Source organism: Myotis daubentonii, chromosome 7 (assembly GCF_963259705.1).
Source record: "Myotis daubentonii chromosome 7, mMyoDau2.1, whole genome shotgun sequence".
NCBI classification, from domain to species: domain Eukaryota; kingdom Metazoa; phylum Chordata; class Mammalia; order Chiroptera; family Vespertilionidae; genus Myotis; species Myotis daubentonii.
In genome coordinates, this window is record NC_081846.1 from 32845787 (window position 1) to 32859925 (window position 14139).

At 44.2% G+C, this 14139-nt stretch overlaps 1 protein-coding gene and 2 non-coding genes across 5 annotated transcripts in view; all 3 read left to right on the plus strand.

Annotated features, from left to right (window-relative positions):
- The window catches only part of ATG16L1 (autophagy related 16 like 1), a 34077-nt gene that overhangs the window by 14503 nt on the left and 5435 nt on the right, over positions 1-14139 (plus strand). The window contains exons 7-14 of one of the 3 annotated variants that reach the window (XM_059703597.1): positions 797-883; positions 1692-1748; positions 1973-2023; positions 2641-2743; positions 5456-5561; positions 7763-7833; positions 8519-8590; positions 13885-14005. In XM_059703597.1, the coding sequence (XP_059559580.1) occupies positions 797-883; positions 1692-1748; positions 1973-2023; positions 2641-2743; positions 5456-5561; positions 7763-7833; positions 8519-8590; positions 13885-14005 (668 nt within the window). The remainder of the gene's footprint in view (positions 1-796; positions 884-1691; positions 1749-1972; positions 2024-2640; positions 2744-5455; positions 5562-7762; positions 7834-8518; positions 8591-13884; positions 14006-14139) is intronic. The other 2 variants (XM_059703598.1, XM_059703599.1) reach the window with 2 other exon arrangements.
- Positions 3577-3848, plus strand: LOC132238974 (small Cajal body-specific RNA 6). Its single transcript, XR_009453937.1, has one exon. It is a non-coding gene; the product is annotated as a small Cajal body-specific RNA 6 (non-coding RNA).
- LOC132238972 (small Cajal body-specific RNA 6) lies at positions 13138-13398 on the plus strand. Its single transcript, XR_009453935.1, has one exon. It is a non-coding gene; the product is annotated as a small Cajal body-specific RNA 6 (non-coding RNA).

The window sequence follows — 14139 nt, forward strand, 5'->3', positions numbered from 1 at the left end:
TCGATCAGCTGCCTCCTGCACATCTCCCACTGGGGATATGCCCGCAACCCAGGTACATGCCCTTGACCGGAATCGAACCTGGGACCTTTCAGTCCGCAGGCCGACGCTCTATCCACTGAGCCAAACCGGTTTCGGCGCTCGCCAGACTTCTGATGGCAAGAAGTTATGTGCTGGTTATGTGGTTCTGGGCTTAATAAACCATTATTTGCTTTCTAAGTGGGATCTGAAAAGATCAAAAGCTCACTTTTAAGGTTGTCTTCAGCTGAATTCTGGATATGATTTAGGGAGGTTAAATGTTTCTTTTAGTATTGTTCAGAGTATGACAGCTCCTTTTTCTCCAGAGAACCCTTAAATATTGATGTCGTAGCAAAGTCACATAAGTGGTATGTTACTGGGAAATGGTGTTGGCATTTGCACAACAGACTCATCATAAAAATCCTGTTGAGCCCAGCCGGTGTGGCTCAGTGGTTGAGTGTCAACCCATGAACCAGGAGGTCACAGTATGATTCTTGGTCAGGGCACATGCCCTGATTTCTGGCTCGATTCCCAGTAGGGGGCATGCAGGAGGCAGCAATCAAAGATTCTCTCTCATCAATGTTTCTATTCCTCTCTCTCTCTCTCTCTCTCTCTCTCTCTCTCTCTCTCTCTCTCTCTCTCTCCCCCTCTCTCCCCCTCTCTCCCCCTCTCCCCCTTCCTCTCTCTGAAGTCAGTAAAAACATTAAAAAAAAAAAACCAAAAATCCTGTTGGTCCAGATTGAGCAGAATCAAAGACTCTACTTCTTGCCCTTCTTTCCAGGGATGATGACATTGAAGTCATTGTGGATGAGACCTCTGATCACACTGAAGAGACCTCTCCCATGCGAGCCATCAGCAGAGCAGCCACGTAAGTAGATGGGTTTGGCCAGGAAAGGAGAATGCAGGTGCAGTTTCACAGAGCCCATTTGTGGCCACGACAGCAATCTGATGCACCCAAGCCTCTGTGCTGGGGCACCGGTCCTCTTGCACAACCGCAGAGATCAGTAGGCTCCTCAGTGACCCCATCTTGCAGTCTACTTAACGGAGGCAAGCCGTCCTCTAATGTTGCCACCTGCTGTGAAGGGAAGCAGAAAAAGTTCAACGGTTCCTAAAAAATGACAGTTCAACCTTATTAGGCAGGGTGATTGTTTAGATCAGCGGTCGCCAACCGGTGGTCCTCGGACCACTGGTGGTTCGTGAGGTCCGAAAGGTTGGCAACTGCTGGTTTAAGGAAACCTTTGGAGCAGCGGTCGCCAACCAGTGGTCCGTGAGGTCGGAAAGGTTGGTGACTGCTGGTTTAGATCATACTGTTTAATTCGTATTGGGATTCAGGATTCTTTTTATTTGGTTAAACAGGACTGAAAGAATGGGGATTGGATATTAATAGCCAGAAATTATTAGGTCAGTTAGACAGTTTCATTTTCAAAAGCATTATTGCCAAGGAAGTTAATTTAATTCTGGAGAGCCTTGTTTCTTTTAAAACTTTGAGGCTGGGTTTCCCTCCGACCTTCCCACTGTTGTCTGGTGGTTTGTACCGCAATGGGTTTCTCAGCTGGGGTTTGGGAACTCGTGGGAAACATACTCCCAGGTAACCTATTTTTGTGGACTGTTTTTATTGATTGATTATTTGGGCAAAATGTTCCTAAGGTTTAAACCTATCCTCCCCTCCTCTTTAGTAAGCGACTCTCGCAGCCTGCTGGAGGCCTTCTGGATTCTATCACTAATATCTTTGGGTAGGTTAGAAACCTTCACCTTTCCTTGTTGATATGTATGTAAATATACCTAAGTATATATGTACATGATTTATTATCTTTTTTTTTTTTAATGTACACCAGAATGTCAGTGGTACAGAATATACAGATGCCTTAATTTCAGCTTTTCATTTAGCTTCTTTCTTTTTCCTCAACTTCCTTTCTCTTAATCTTGCTGCGTGCTGATCTCTGGCCTTATCCCTTAGTCTGTCCGACTCTCCCATTTTGGGACATCACTCTTCTTCTGATGCTGCCAGGTGAAAATATTATCTACTCTTATCCCAGCATGTGGGTGTGGGTCATTGATAATTGAGCTGATCAACGCTTCACTGCCCTCCATCATCTATGTCCATGTTCTAACCAAGATGCTTTGCATGTTCCTAGGAATGCCGGCAGCCCTCTGAGTGGGGGCGGTTAGGTTGAGCTCTGTACAGCAGCCACGCTCTCACCGCTCTTTCTTGGCATGTGTTCAACTTGCCTTGACCACAGTGTATGCTGAGGATGACTGACTAGGCATAGAAACGTCTTTAAATTGTTTTACAAAAATACCGAGCTCTTTCTGAGCTCGCACTTAGATTATGTTCAGAAAGTCTTCAGTAGTTTATGGACTGGGAAGCAGTAGTTCAGGACTCTTCTCAATGTTGAGTTTTGGAATCCATGAGTTAGCAAACAGGGGAGTACAAGTATGTGCTGCCTATCTTCCCAGTTGTCCTGGAGTGAGGATGTTTCTGATTCGGCCAGTCATTTTGTAGTTTGAAGGGTCTAAAAGGGAAAAGAAGTTATTGATAAAAAGGTCTTTGACTCCCTTCTGAGGTTGATGGACAAGTAGCCTTGTGCGGTCTTTTCTAACGTTCTCCTTTATGTTACTTCTTAGGAGGCGCTCTGTCTCTTCCTTTCCGGTACCTCATGACAATGCGGATACTCATCCTGGTTCTAGTAAAGAAGTGAGGGTCCCAACAACTGCAGTGTGTGTCTTTGTAAGTATGGTTTCTCCCCAAACCCACACCAAGCCTAGTATGGTAACAGTGTGACAATTAAAGGGTCCTTTCTCCTGCTGCAGCTAATAAACTCTTTCTTGCTTTATTTATATCAGGCCTTTGCACCTGTCTCTGTGTGATAAAAGGGATTAATACATTTTGCTTAGCTTCAGAGGATAGAATTTATTACAGCCACCCTCCGTAATACAGGACTGGCTAAGAGAGGATTGGAAGCATGAGGGATGGGGCAAGGGCAAATAATTAGAGATGTGAGAAATTAGTAATTCATGCGATCGCTATCACCAGTTGGTTCCAATTTAGAGTAAGAGTCTAGTCCATGGTCTGTTTGGAAGGGTCAGTAGGGTGACTATTGGCTTCATGATTCCCACCTCTATCTGTGGGACTTCTGACCGTTAGGAGCACATGGTTGGGAGCAGTTCTTGGCAGAAGCCATTGTGGTATCGTACTGTCAGCTGGAGTTCAGAGCTGGGTCCTAGTACCAAAGGATAGTGTGGTCCCTGCTGGGGAGGCTGAGCCAGCGTGGAAACAGGAGAGTGCCTGGCTCAGGGCTCAAGTGAAGGGGGGGGAAGGCAGACAGGAAGAGCAGATCCCAGTAAGTTGGGCTGACTCTTGCAGTGAGTTAGAGGAGCCAGCTTTCAGGGAGAGAAAGACTTGTTATAAAAATGAGATGGGATTTATATGGGGGAGCTTTCCGTTCTAGGCATCAGGAGAAACTTTAGTAATTGGATATTTGCACACAGTGAACTACCTTAGATGTAAAGAAAGTCCCACTGTGCTCCTGTGGTTCCCTGGCAGGCCTGGCACCTCACAGAGGTCAATGATGATTGGTAAAAGGTCTGATTGCACTTAATGTCACAGTCCCTTCCTTGCCCTCAGCTCCCAGCAGCCCATTTTTTCCTCCTATCACATTTAAGTCATGTGCATGGGATAATGGAGCAGCTGATAATTGGGATTCTGTCAGTGTGTGTTTCTGAGAGTGGTCAGTTCACAGCTGACAACTATCCAACAGAACCAGCCTTCAGGAGCGTGACGAGGGCAGCCATGGGTGTGATGGTGCATGATCTCAAGTTTTCAATCTGAGACCTCTTCAATAGAAAGACATATTCTTTTTAAAAGACAAGGAAGGGAATTACAGGAGCTAAAAAGTTTGGTCTCCTGTCATACAGCTTTTTAGCAGTGGATACAGGAGGGACGGGAAATCAGATCACCAAGCAAGGAAATAATAAAATGATCTTTATATCCAGTTATGCTCGAAATAATATGTTAAGTAAGCATCTTTTTCAGTCCCAGGCAAATGTGAAGATCAGATTTTGTCTTCCCAAAATAACCTTTTGGGCAAATGATTGATGACCTAATGATCTAATGTTTATAATCCATTTTTTCATGGTCTTGGTTTTTTTTCCATTTTATTGTGGAAATTTTCAATCATCAGAGTGGAGAGTAAAAAGAACGTTGGGGTACCATCATGCAGTCTGGCAGCTTCATTTAGCCACGTTTCTCCATCTTACTGTCTCTCCCCTGCACATTCTTGTTGGAGCAGAGTCCCAGACATTGTTTTATCCATAGATATTTTAGTACCCATGGTCTTTTTTTAAAAATATGTTTTTATTGATATTTTTAGAGAGAGAGAAGGAGAGGGAAAGAGAGAAACATCAGTCGGCTGCCCCCTGCACAACCCCTGCTGGGGATCAAGCGACCTCTTGGTGCATGGGTTGATGTTCAACCAACTAAGCCACACCAGCCTGGCCACGGTCTTTAAATTTTTATGTTTTAATTACAGCTGACATCCAATAATAATTTTATTCCGTATCCAGGGTCTTAAAGAGAAGAGATTATAGCAACAACTTCTGGCATTTTCTCCTCTCAATCTAGGATGGGATGCTTTTTGCTTGGTTTCCTTTATTATCCTGACCACAGATGCCATTTTGACATATCATGTGTTCCAGTGTGGAAGCCAGTCTTAGTAATTTCCCTATGATGAACTAAAATTCTCCCAACTAACACCTGTTAACTTTTGTTGAAGGTCTTGTAGTCAGGCACAGTCCTAAGTCACAAGACTTCTGGAAGTCCTTTTTTATAGATGAGCAAACTGAGGCTTCAGGAAGGTAAGGAACTTGCCAGAAGTCACACTGCTCATACATGTCAGTGCCCGCATAGAATCTCACTCTAACACTGCTGTGCCTCAGTAGCACTGGCATCTGCTCATATTGGGACTCCATGTTAGAATATCCTTGTTAGGAAAGCCATAAAAGCTTTCTTTATCATGAGAAGTCATGCTGTATGTTAATTAGATACATAATGTGATATGTGTTCATGCAATCTGGACCAAAAGGAAAGCAGGTAATCACACTCTTACTCTAAAGCTATTAAGATCATACAAGAATATAAATTGAAATTTCTTATTCTTAAAAGAAATAAGATTAATGTGACAACAAACTTGAAGCAGTTTACACAGATTTTGAATCCTGAAAGGTTGCACTGTATTTAAATAAGTGGAACTGTTAGCTATAAGAATAAAATGATAGAATCTTAGGAAAGCCTGCGCTAGGAACCCGATGTAGTTTATGATGAGATTCTTCTCATTAGGGATGAACGTTCAACCTCGTGAGACATTCAGAGGGCTCACTTGTATTGGGCTGTTTCTTCCTGGGAATGGCAGTGATTGGGTCTGAAAGGGTGCTTGTCTTGCAGGATGCTCATGACGGGGAAGTCAACGCTGTGCAGTTCAGTCCCGGATCCCGGCTGTTGGCCACGGGTGGCATGGATCGGAGGGTTAAGCTTTGGGAAGTGTCCGGAGGTGAGATCTCAGAGTGTACAAAAGGAAGCTGTGACATCTGATTGACTTGGTTTCAGGCAACCTTTGAATTGTTCATCTTCTCAAAGCACAGTTTGTGTAAGGAGCCTGACCAGAGCATCATTACTGTCTCAGTTGCACTTTATAGCTGATGATGTTTTCTCTGCGTTTCCAAGCAGTGACTGGAAAATACTGTAAAGTTATGGATATGTTTGTGTCTTACAAATATATACTAATCAGAACACCTTCCAAGAAAGTGCAGGTTTAAAGGAAAATTAAAAGCAGCTTATCAGACAAGGACCCTAAGATCAAGACACGGTCTTTGATTAGACCTTGTTTCAGAATTGATCTCAGAGCTCTCAGAAATGGGATGGCATTTTGAAAGATGGGAGTTAATGAACCCATCTCCTAAAATGCCGAAGCTACAACATAGCCCACTTTCAACATTTTGAGATTCAGTTAAATATACATATACCTTTAATAAAGCAAGGTCAAAGAATAGGCTGAAGGTTTTTGTAGGAACCACTTTGTCAAGTTTCAAGTCCCTTGTTTTCTCCATGACAGCCTCCCCTAAGCTGTAGAGTTGCTGAAGAACACTGTAGATCACTGTGGTTACAGAAGAGCAGTCTGTCTGTTAGAACAGGTGGTCAGTAAAGCCCCAAGTGTGTCTGCCCTGGCATTTGATTTTCAGGAAAGTGGCTCATTAGTTAAATCCCTGGCAGTTACAACTAGTTGAAGCCCATTAGAATTAGTCCACAACAGCCTGTTCAGTCTGCAGTTTTGTTCCTCTTGGCTAATATTTACTGAACCTTGGAAGGTACAAAGTCCAAGAGACTGTTTATGAAATAGTTTGGGGTGTCCTGTTTTTACTCTTTTAAAATATCAGAAGAATGGCACTCTCCACCCAGTAGGAACACCCATCCTTGCTCTTTCTATCAAAGCAGAGGCTCCATTGGTAATTACTTCTATAAACAGCGTTAACATAACCTCCCTTGGTGCCTTCTAGATAAAAGAGCTTTTGACTTTTAACAAGGTGTTTGGTCTTTTGAGATCAATCTCTTGTGTGGAATAGCATTTATCAATCACTTCTTGCATTTTGGCTGCCAAACAAGTAGACGACTATTTTGGGCATAAGTCAGAGAGCTGTTTCTTAGAATTTGCAGTAATAATTTGGTCTGTAAAGGTGTAATCTAAATAAAGACCTTAATTAGTGGATGTTGGCCCTTTTTTACTTTGGAAAAATCTAATGAAAGCTAAGATCCAGGAAGAGGCATATAATGTGCTATATTTTTCAGGTAAGTATAGAGGTGGAGTTCATAGACCAGGTTAGTAATCCCAGCCCTAAATCTGTTTGACAGCTCCAAACCAGTGTTCATATTGCTATTATTTAGAAGTGCTGAGCAAGAGATAACATTGGAATGTTTCTCGTCCTGTGCTCCCCTTTTATGAACTTGATTTAGAATGGGTCCCTAATTGTTTTCCTAGCTTGTCTAGGTCACCCTTAAGCCACCCTATAAAAAAGGAATGTAATCAGTTCATCATCGAGACTTGTAATCCTGTAAGCTTATGTCTGCATAATTGAAGTTTCTGTGTGTGGGGCCAGCTCTGTGAAAGCGGGACCCAGGAGCGGTAGCTGAGTCTGTTGGTGAGGGAGGGCAGGCAGCTGGGTTGCCAGAGTCTTGGGGTTCATGGACAGAGTAAGTGCATAGACAAACTCCAGAAATTTCAAACTAGCTAACTGGAATTCTAATGACTAGTCATTTACACCTAACTAAGCAGAAGCTCTTTTCAGACATTCCTGAAGTGATCACACCTGGATTCTGAAAAGTTGATGGTTCAGAGTTAAGTTGGTCCAAACACGGATCAAACCCAAAGATGTGTTTATGATGTAAGTTAGAAAATTTTACTGAGAAATAACAACTAAATGAAACTCGGTCTCTAAGTCGATTGACATGGCCTATATACACTAAATTTCTCTAAAAGGACAGCTTAACACACATGCAAAATGCTAGGCTCTGCATCCACATATACCTTCGTTGCTCTTAGAAATGTCTCATATTCTGTCTGTCCTGCTGGTTGATTCTGTGATGGTGCAGGAAGGCTGTTTTGACAATATAGTTGGCTTCCAGTGTTTCGGGTGCCCCATTTTAACTTACATAATGGCTTTACCTTCTTGTCTTTCCTCCATCTTTCTTTTTATCCAGACAAGTGTGAGTTCAAGGGTTCCCTCTCTGGCAGTAACGCAGGAATTACAAGCATTGAATTTGATAGTGCTGTAAGTATCTAACACCCAGGGAAATAGGTGCGTTCAGAGGTGTTTAGAAACAAGACATCTGGTTTTCAAAATTTAAAAATAACTCACCTGGTTTGCTACTTATCTTGAGTAAAATCAGTATTAAAGAAAGATGCAGGTAGATTACAAATTCTGTGCTGATCATGACTGGGTTGGGGAGGCAGGTCTGCATTAACCCAGCTGATCTCTCCAGACTTGATAAAAGTCCCAATTTGGGCTGAGGTGTTGTGGGTGGAGAGGAGGGCATCCAGCTAGACCTGCGCCAGAGATGAGCAGATCTCCGAGGGGGTAGCTGGGAGGTGAGACAAGGGGAGAGTCAGTTCCTGTGGGCTTTCTGGCTGGAGCAGCGTGTAGAGAATTAGTATTTGCTATTACTGAAGGCGGGCAGCGGAGGGAAGTGAATGCAGGAGGCCAAGTTCCATTTTGAGCTGGAGGGTCTTCAACCTTCAGGCAAGATTGAGCGAGCTTAATAGAAAGGTCTGAACGTAACGGGGTGTGTGAGTTGACAGACACTGGTGGTAATAGTTGGTATTTGGATCAGGTATATAGTTTTAGACATCTAGACCTTCTTGGACTTGATTATTGGGGAGTTTGTATTGTGTGAACTAAATTCCTCTATTTTGGCTGAAATTTGTGTCTCCCCCTCCCTCCCCCTTTATTTCAATAGGGATCTTACCTCTTAGCAGCTTCAAATGATTTTGCAAGCCGAATCTGGACCGTGGATGATTATCGGTTACGGGTAAGACCCAGTTAGGAAAATTAGTATAATCTCCTAACTTCTCATGGTTATCAAAGGCACAACAGTGGTAGGCAATAGCAGGTCCATTTAATCTGCAATAGGAAACCTTCACTTTTCCATGAAAGACTCGGAACATTCCTATTCATAAGAGGAGGTACTTTCATAGATACCAGTCTTAGCTTAATTTCAGCGATCTTGATGACAGCATATAAACTGACTTAGTAATTACCTCCTAGAGTATAGCTGGAAAGTAGGATATATAGACATACATATGGATGCACTGTGACTGAGAGAAAACAACTGGTGCTAGGAGTCAGATGGAAGGGGCAGGGGGAGGGAGTGTAATGGGATCAGATGTGGAGGAAGCCTGTATCTGAACCCAGACTTGCCAAGAAGTCCTGTGGATTCCAAGACAAAGACCAAAACGTGAGAGTTATATAGCCTTTGTTCTAATGAAAAACACATCATTTGATTTGGAGACTGGCTTTTCTCCTTAAGCTTGAAGGAGTCTTCCTATGAGCTCGTTAAGTAAGGGCTACTGAAAGCTAAGATGGAGGGCGAACTTGACATTGGTAGGCATTTTACCAAAAGACTTTGACAGCAGCTCTGTGTGTCAGCCCACACAGAAAATGGCATGATGTCAAGATGAACTTACTAAAGGTAGATGCAGGGAGGTGGGAGGTGTACGGTGGTCTGTTTTGGTGATGCAAGAGTGCAGCTAGAAGATTCATTAGAAACACAGTGAATGGATCCCTTAGACTTTCCATTTTCTTGAAGGTGCTGTGAAAAATGATCACAGTGGTAATTCTTGACTCTTAGTTGAAAGAAGATCCAGGGCTGCACATATAAAGTCTAAGGCTTGAAGATGACAGATTATGTTCTCTGAAAGCTTAAGAGCCTGCCTGGGTTCTTGTCTGAGTGAAGGAGTGGAAGTGGACTGTTGGCACCCACAGGCAGCGCTAGGCTCGCCTCAAGCAGCAGTTCACGTCTGTTCAAATATTTGAGTGATTTTTCAGCTTAAAGCGTGAGAGTTCACGCTAAACATGGAAAGATGCCTAGCCTGTTCTCGTAGCAGTTTTCTAATTCGTTCTGTGGCCTGCCATGTTCTGTGTAACTGCCGTGTAAGACAGTTGTATGCGTCTACAGTCGTTAACTTACCTAAAGGAAGGTGGCTTTTCTTGAGTGGCCTCTGTGTTAGACTCAGTACCGAGGGTGTTATGTGCATTACTGCTGTCGTCCCCAGACTCAGTACCGAGGTGTTATGTGCATTACTGCTGTCGTCCCCAGACTCAGTACCGAGGGTGTTATGTGCATTACTGCTGTCGTCCCCAGACTCAGTACCGAGGGTGTTATGTGCATTACTGCTGTCGTCCCCAGACTCAGTACCGAGGGTGTTATGTGCATTACTGCTGTCGTCCCCAGACTCAGTACCGAGGGTGTTATGTGCATTACTGCTGTCGTCCCCAGACTCAGTACCGAGGTGTTATGTGCATTACTGCTGTCGTCCCCAGACTCAGTACCGAGGGTGTTATGTGCATTACTGCTGTCGTCCCCAGACTCAGTACCGAGGGTGTTATGTGCATTACTGCTGTCGTCCCCAGACTCAGTACCGAGGGTGTTATGTGCATTACTGCTGTCGTCCCCAGACTCAGTACCGAGGGTGTTATGTGCATTACTGCTGTCGTCCCCAGACTCAGTACCGAGGTGTTATGTGCATTACTGCTGTCGTCCCCAGACTCAGTACCGAGGTGTTATGTGCATTACTGCTGTCGTCCCCAGGGAGGCTCTGATTTGCCCGAGGTCACATAGTCAACAAACAGGTGAGAACTGGAATTGAGGCCTGTGCTCTTTCCTGTGTTGGATTGGCCTGGATTATTCTAGACTGGGAAGCAGCTGAAGTGTTTAATTGAGGGACGTACAGCTTTCCTTACATTTGCGGCCCTTGGAGGGAGGACCCAAGCAGGCAGTTGATTCAATCAGTTGTGCGGGATGTGTTTTTCGTTGGTAGAGTTCTTTACAGATGGGCATCACCTTTGGGTCTGACATAAGAGGAAGAGGATCTGGAGGTGAGGTAGTTCTGGAAGACAGAGGTCATACTGTTGGGAAACTTTTCTCAAGTGCGCTAGTTTGCAGAGGTTTTATCGCAGGGTTCTGCAAGCTGGGCTCGTGTTAGGGCCATCGTCTCCTTTGCTGGACTAGCTGGCTCTGTGGCCTCAGGTCTGCTCACAGCCATGTCCTGTCCCTCAGTAAATGTGGGAAGAGATCCAGGAGGCCTTTTTCATACATCACACCCTTACCAAGGCCCGGAACTAAGTGGGCTTCCTGTTGTAGGGGCTGTGGCTCCCACGTAGACCCTCTTTACAGAGGATGAATGGACACCTATGGTCTAAAACTCAGATCCAAGCTCTGGTCAGTGTCTCTTTAACTTTGATGATAAGTGGATAGCGTTGAGAAAGACTAGATGCCCAAGAAGCAGCTGGGTGAGTGCTTGCTTTAAAACCCTTTCAGTAAAGGGCCCCTAGAAACAGCCTGGCATTGAAAGGGGCCCATGACAGGACTCCTTCAATACCAGGTGTGTTAGACTCCCTTAAAAATCTAAAGTCAGTGCCAACTGGCCCGGCCACTCTCTGAGCTGTGACTTGAGGAACTGGATTGAAGAACCCACCCTGTTCAGTTCTCTGACAGTGACGTGGAGAGGTGGCCAGAGGCAGGACTGGCTTTCAGATGGTGGTTATTATTTCAGAAACTTCCTCATCAAGTTCTGCATTTCTCTGGCATCGGTGGTCTTCGGTTGATATTAACAGTAGCTGCCTGCATGGTGGGAAGCCCTCAGGTCTTCCCCGGAACACGCGAGTCTGGGCAGAGCACTAGAGAAGAATGCCAAACCTCCCTCCCATGTGGGGCTCGAGCTGCTGCAACAGCCGAACCCACTGTGGCATGTCTAGTGAGTCCTTGTTGAAAAGACTAAGGTAAAACTTAAAAGTAGTATTAAAATTAAATATTATAAGTGAATACAAAAAACTGAGTGAATGAAATAATTTTTAATCTGATCCACTTAGAATAAGCACTTTTTAAATGGTAAAAGTGAGTGCTTGTAGGAGGCTCAATTCCTTGCCGTTGAGAACATAGAGATGGAGCTAGTCAGCCTCAGGCAGATCCATCTGGGTTTCCACCAAGAGCAAGATTCGCAGAAGTCCAGACTTTAAAAAGCAAGCTAACAATACATATGAAGGGCCAACCAATAAAAACATTCCTTTTCTTTAGTCCATTAGTCCAGCGGTTCTCAGCCTGTGGGTTGCGACCCCTTTGGCGGTCGAAAGACCCTTTCACAGGGGTCGCCTAAAACCATCCTGCATATCAGATATTTACATTACGATTCATAACAGTAGCAACATTACAGTTATGAAGTAGCAACGAAATAATTTTATGGTTGGGAGTCACAACATGAGGAACTGTTTTACAGGGCCAGAAGGTTGAGAACCACTGCATTAGTCCAATAGTTCATTCCAGGAAATAAGTCAAGAAAAAAGCTGTGTGCTCATAGTGTTCATTGCAGCATTATTTGTCATCATGAAACTTTTAAAGCAACTTACATGTCTGCTGGCCAAGGAAATTTCAGCTAAATTTTCACCTCACCACATACAGATTATTCAGCTGTTGAAGTATTTATGAAGACTTAAGTGTGAGGGTGCAAACAGGAAAAGAGTTAGTGCTGTCCACATGTGCCTATTTCATACTGCTAAACCAGCGCGAAAAAGAGATTTATCTTCCTCAGTTTAACTTAGAGGTCCAGGCTGTGCAGAGCCACATCGGTGTGACCCCAAGCCCATGTGTTTTCAGCTATCACATGAAAACCTGCTTATACTATAATGTTAAAAATAACATGAAATATACAGAAATGTGAAAGTGCAAGAGTGAGTGCATTCGCATAGCCCATTCATGAGCGATGTCATTTTCTCCCTATGTTGGTGAAATGTGATTACAGACAGTGCATATACACAGAACTAAGGACTTAATTTACATTGCATGAGAAGTACCTACCCAGATTCCTGTCTCCTCTGACTTGTACAGATTGGATGAGTTGTACTGAGTGGACTCACGTTCCTGTACTGTGTGGAATATCAGCTTTGGTGCTGGAGTTGCTTTCACCAGCAGGATTGGTGGCAGCTTTCACACTGCTACAGCCCAGCCACCACCTGCTGGCACACTTGTAAGATCAGTCCCAGTTTCAGAGAGGTGTCGGGTGAGGGATGTGAGTGAGAAGCCAAGCAGACTTCTTAGAAAGGGAGAAGTACGCATGTCCTAAGTTTCTGTTCCTGTACTAAATGCAGTTGCTCCACTCAGTATAGCAGAAAGACGGGACTCTAAAATTTCAACACTGACAGCTTTACACGAAACTCTGAGGTCTCATCTTTGGGAGTGAGGTTGACAGCCATCATTACCAGTGGAGTAAGTATACTAGGGTCTTTTAAAAAGGCTTGTTTTTATTAGAAAGAAAACATCAGTGAATACCTTTTGAGTCTTGGAGGTTTTGCAAATATAAAAGAGGTCAATGATGACTAGTAAAAGGGCTGACTCCCCAGGTCCCCTCCCTGCATCCTCACCATCCCCAGCCGCCTTGCTCCCATCAGGCTCCAGTAGTGCTTTGATGAGTAAAGGGGCAGCTGACACTCTGTGATGTCCCAGGTCTGTGTTCCTTGGCGAGCCCAGGGAGGACACGTGGTTGACATCCCACAGCCAGTCTCGAAGGGATGTGATTACTGGGAGTGTGGTACCTGTGGTTCTGATCTGACTTTCAAGCTGAGACCTCTCTTTGAAAAAACCCCCAGGGCTTTTAATTGTTTGTTTAATGAGGCCTGATGTTTCCTTTTGTAAATTGTGTCTATTCTGACTTTTAGAGGCACTGGCTAAACCCAAGGCTTTTAAGATGTTGTGATTTGATATAATACAGTCTTATAAAAAAGGTGCAAGAATAGTGCAGTGTTTCAAAAAAGTCCTCTGGTTGCCCTTGCTGGTTTTGAGGATGGGACACGTGAACTTTGTACTGGTGATGTTTTTGTTTTTTGGTTTTGGTGTTTTTTTTTTATGTTATTGTGGTCAGAGATTTATCCTTTTCCTCTAATATACCTCACCTCTGGGCAGTACCCGTAGATAGATAGGCTTTTTGGGTGTTTCCCCAGCTACTGGTCCTTCTGCCTCTGATGTTCCTGACCAACCGTTGGGTGTTTGGAGAAGCTGGCTCCCTCGCAGTGTGCTGCCCGCAGGCTTATCCCGCTGTATTTTCTCTCTCCTAGCACACACTCACGGGACACAGTGGCAAAGTGCTCTCTGCCAAGTTCCTGCTGGACAATGCGCGTATTGTTTCTGGAAGTCATGACCGGACCCTCAAACTCTGGGATCTGCGCAGCAAAGTCTGTGAGGAAATTCAGTCTCTCTGTTTATATGTGGGATTAGACATTAACTGCGGAGGTGTTTGTTTCTACATCAAAGCCTGCATTTAGTGTGATACAGTTTGAATGCAAGTGAGAATGGTGCTGAGGTGGTGGCAA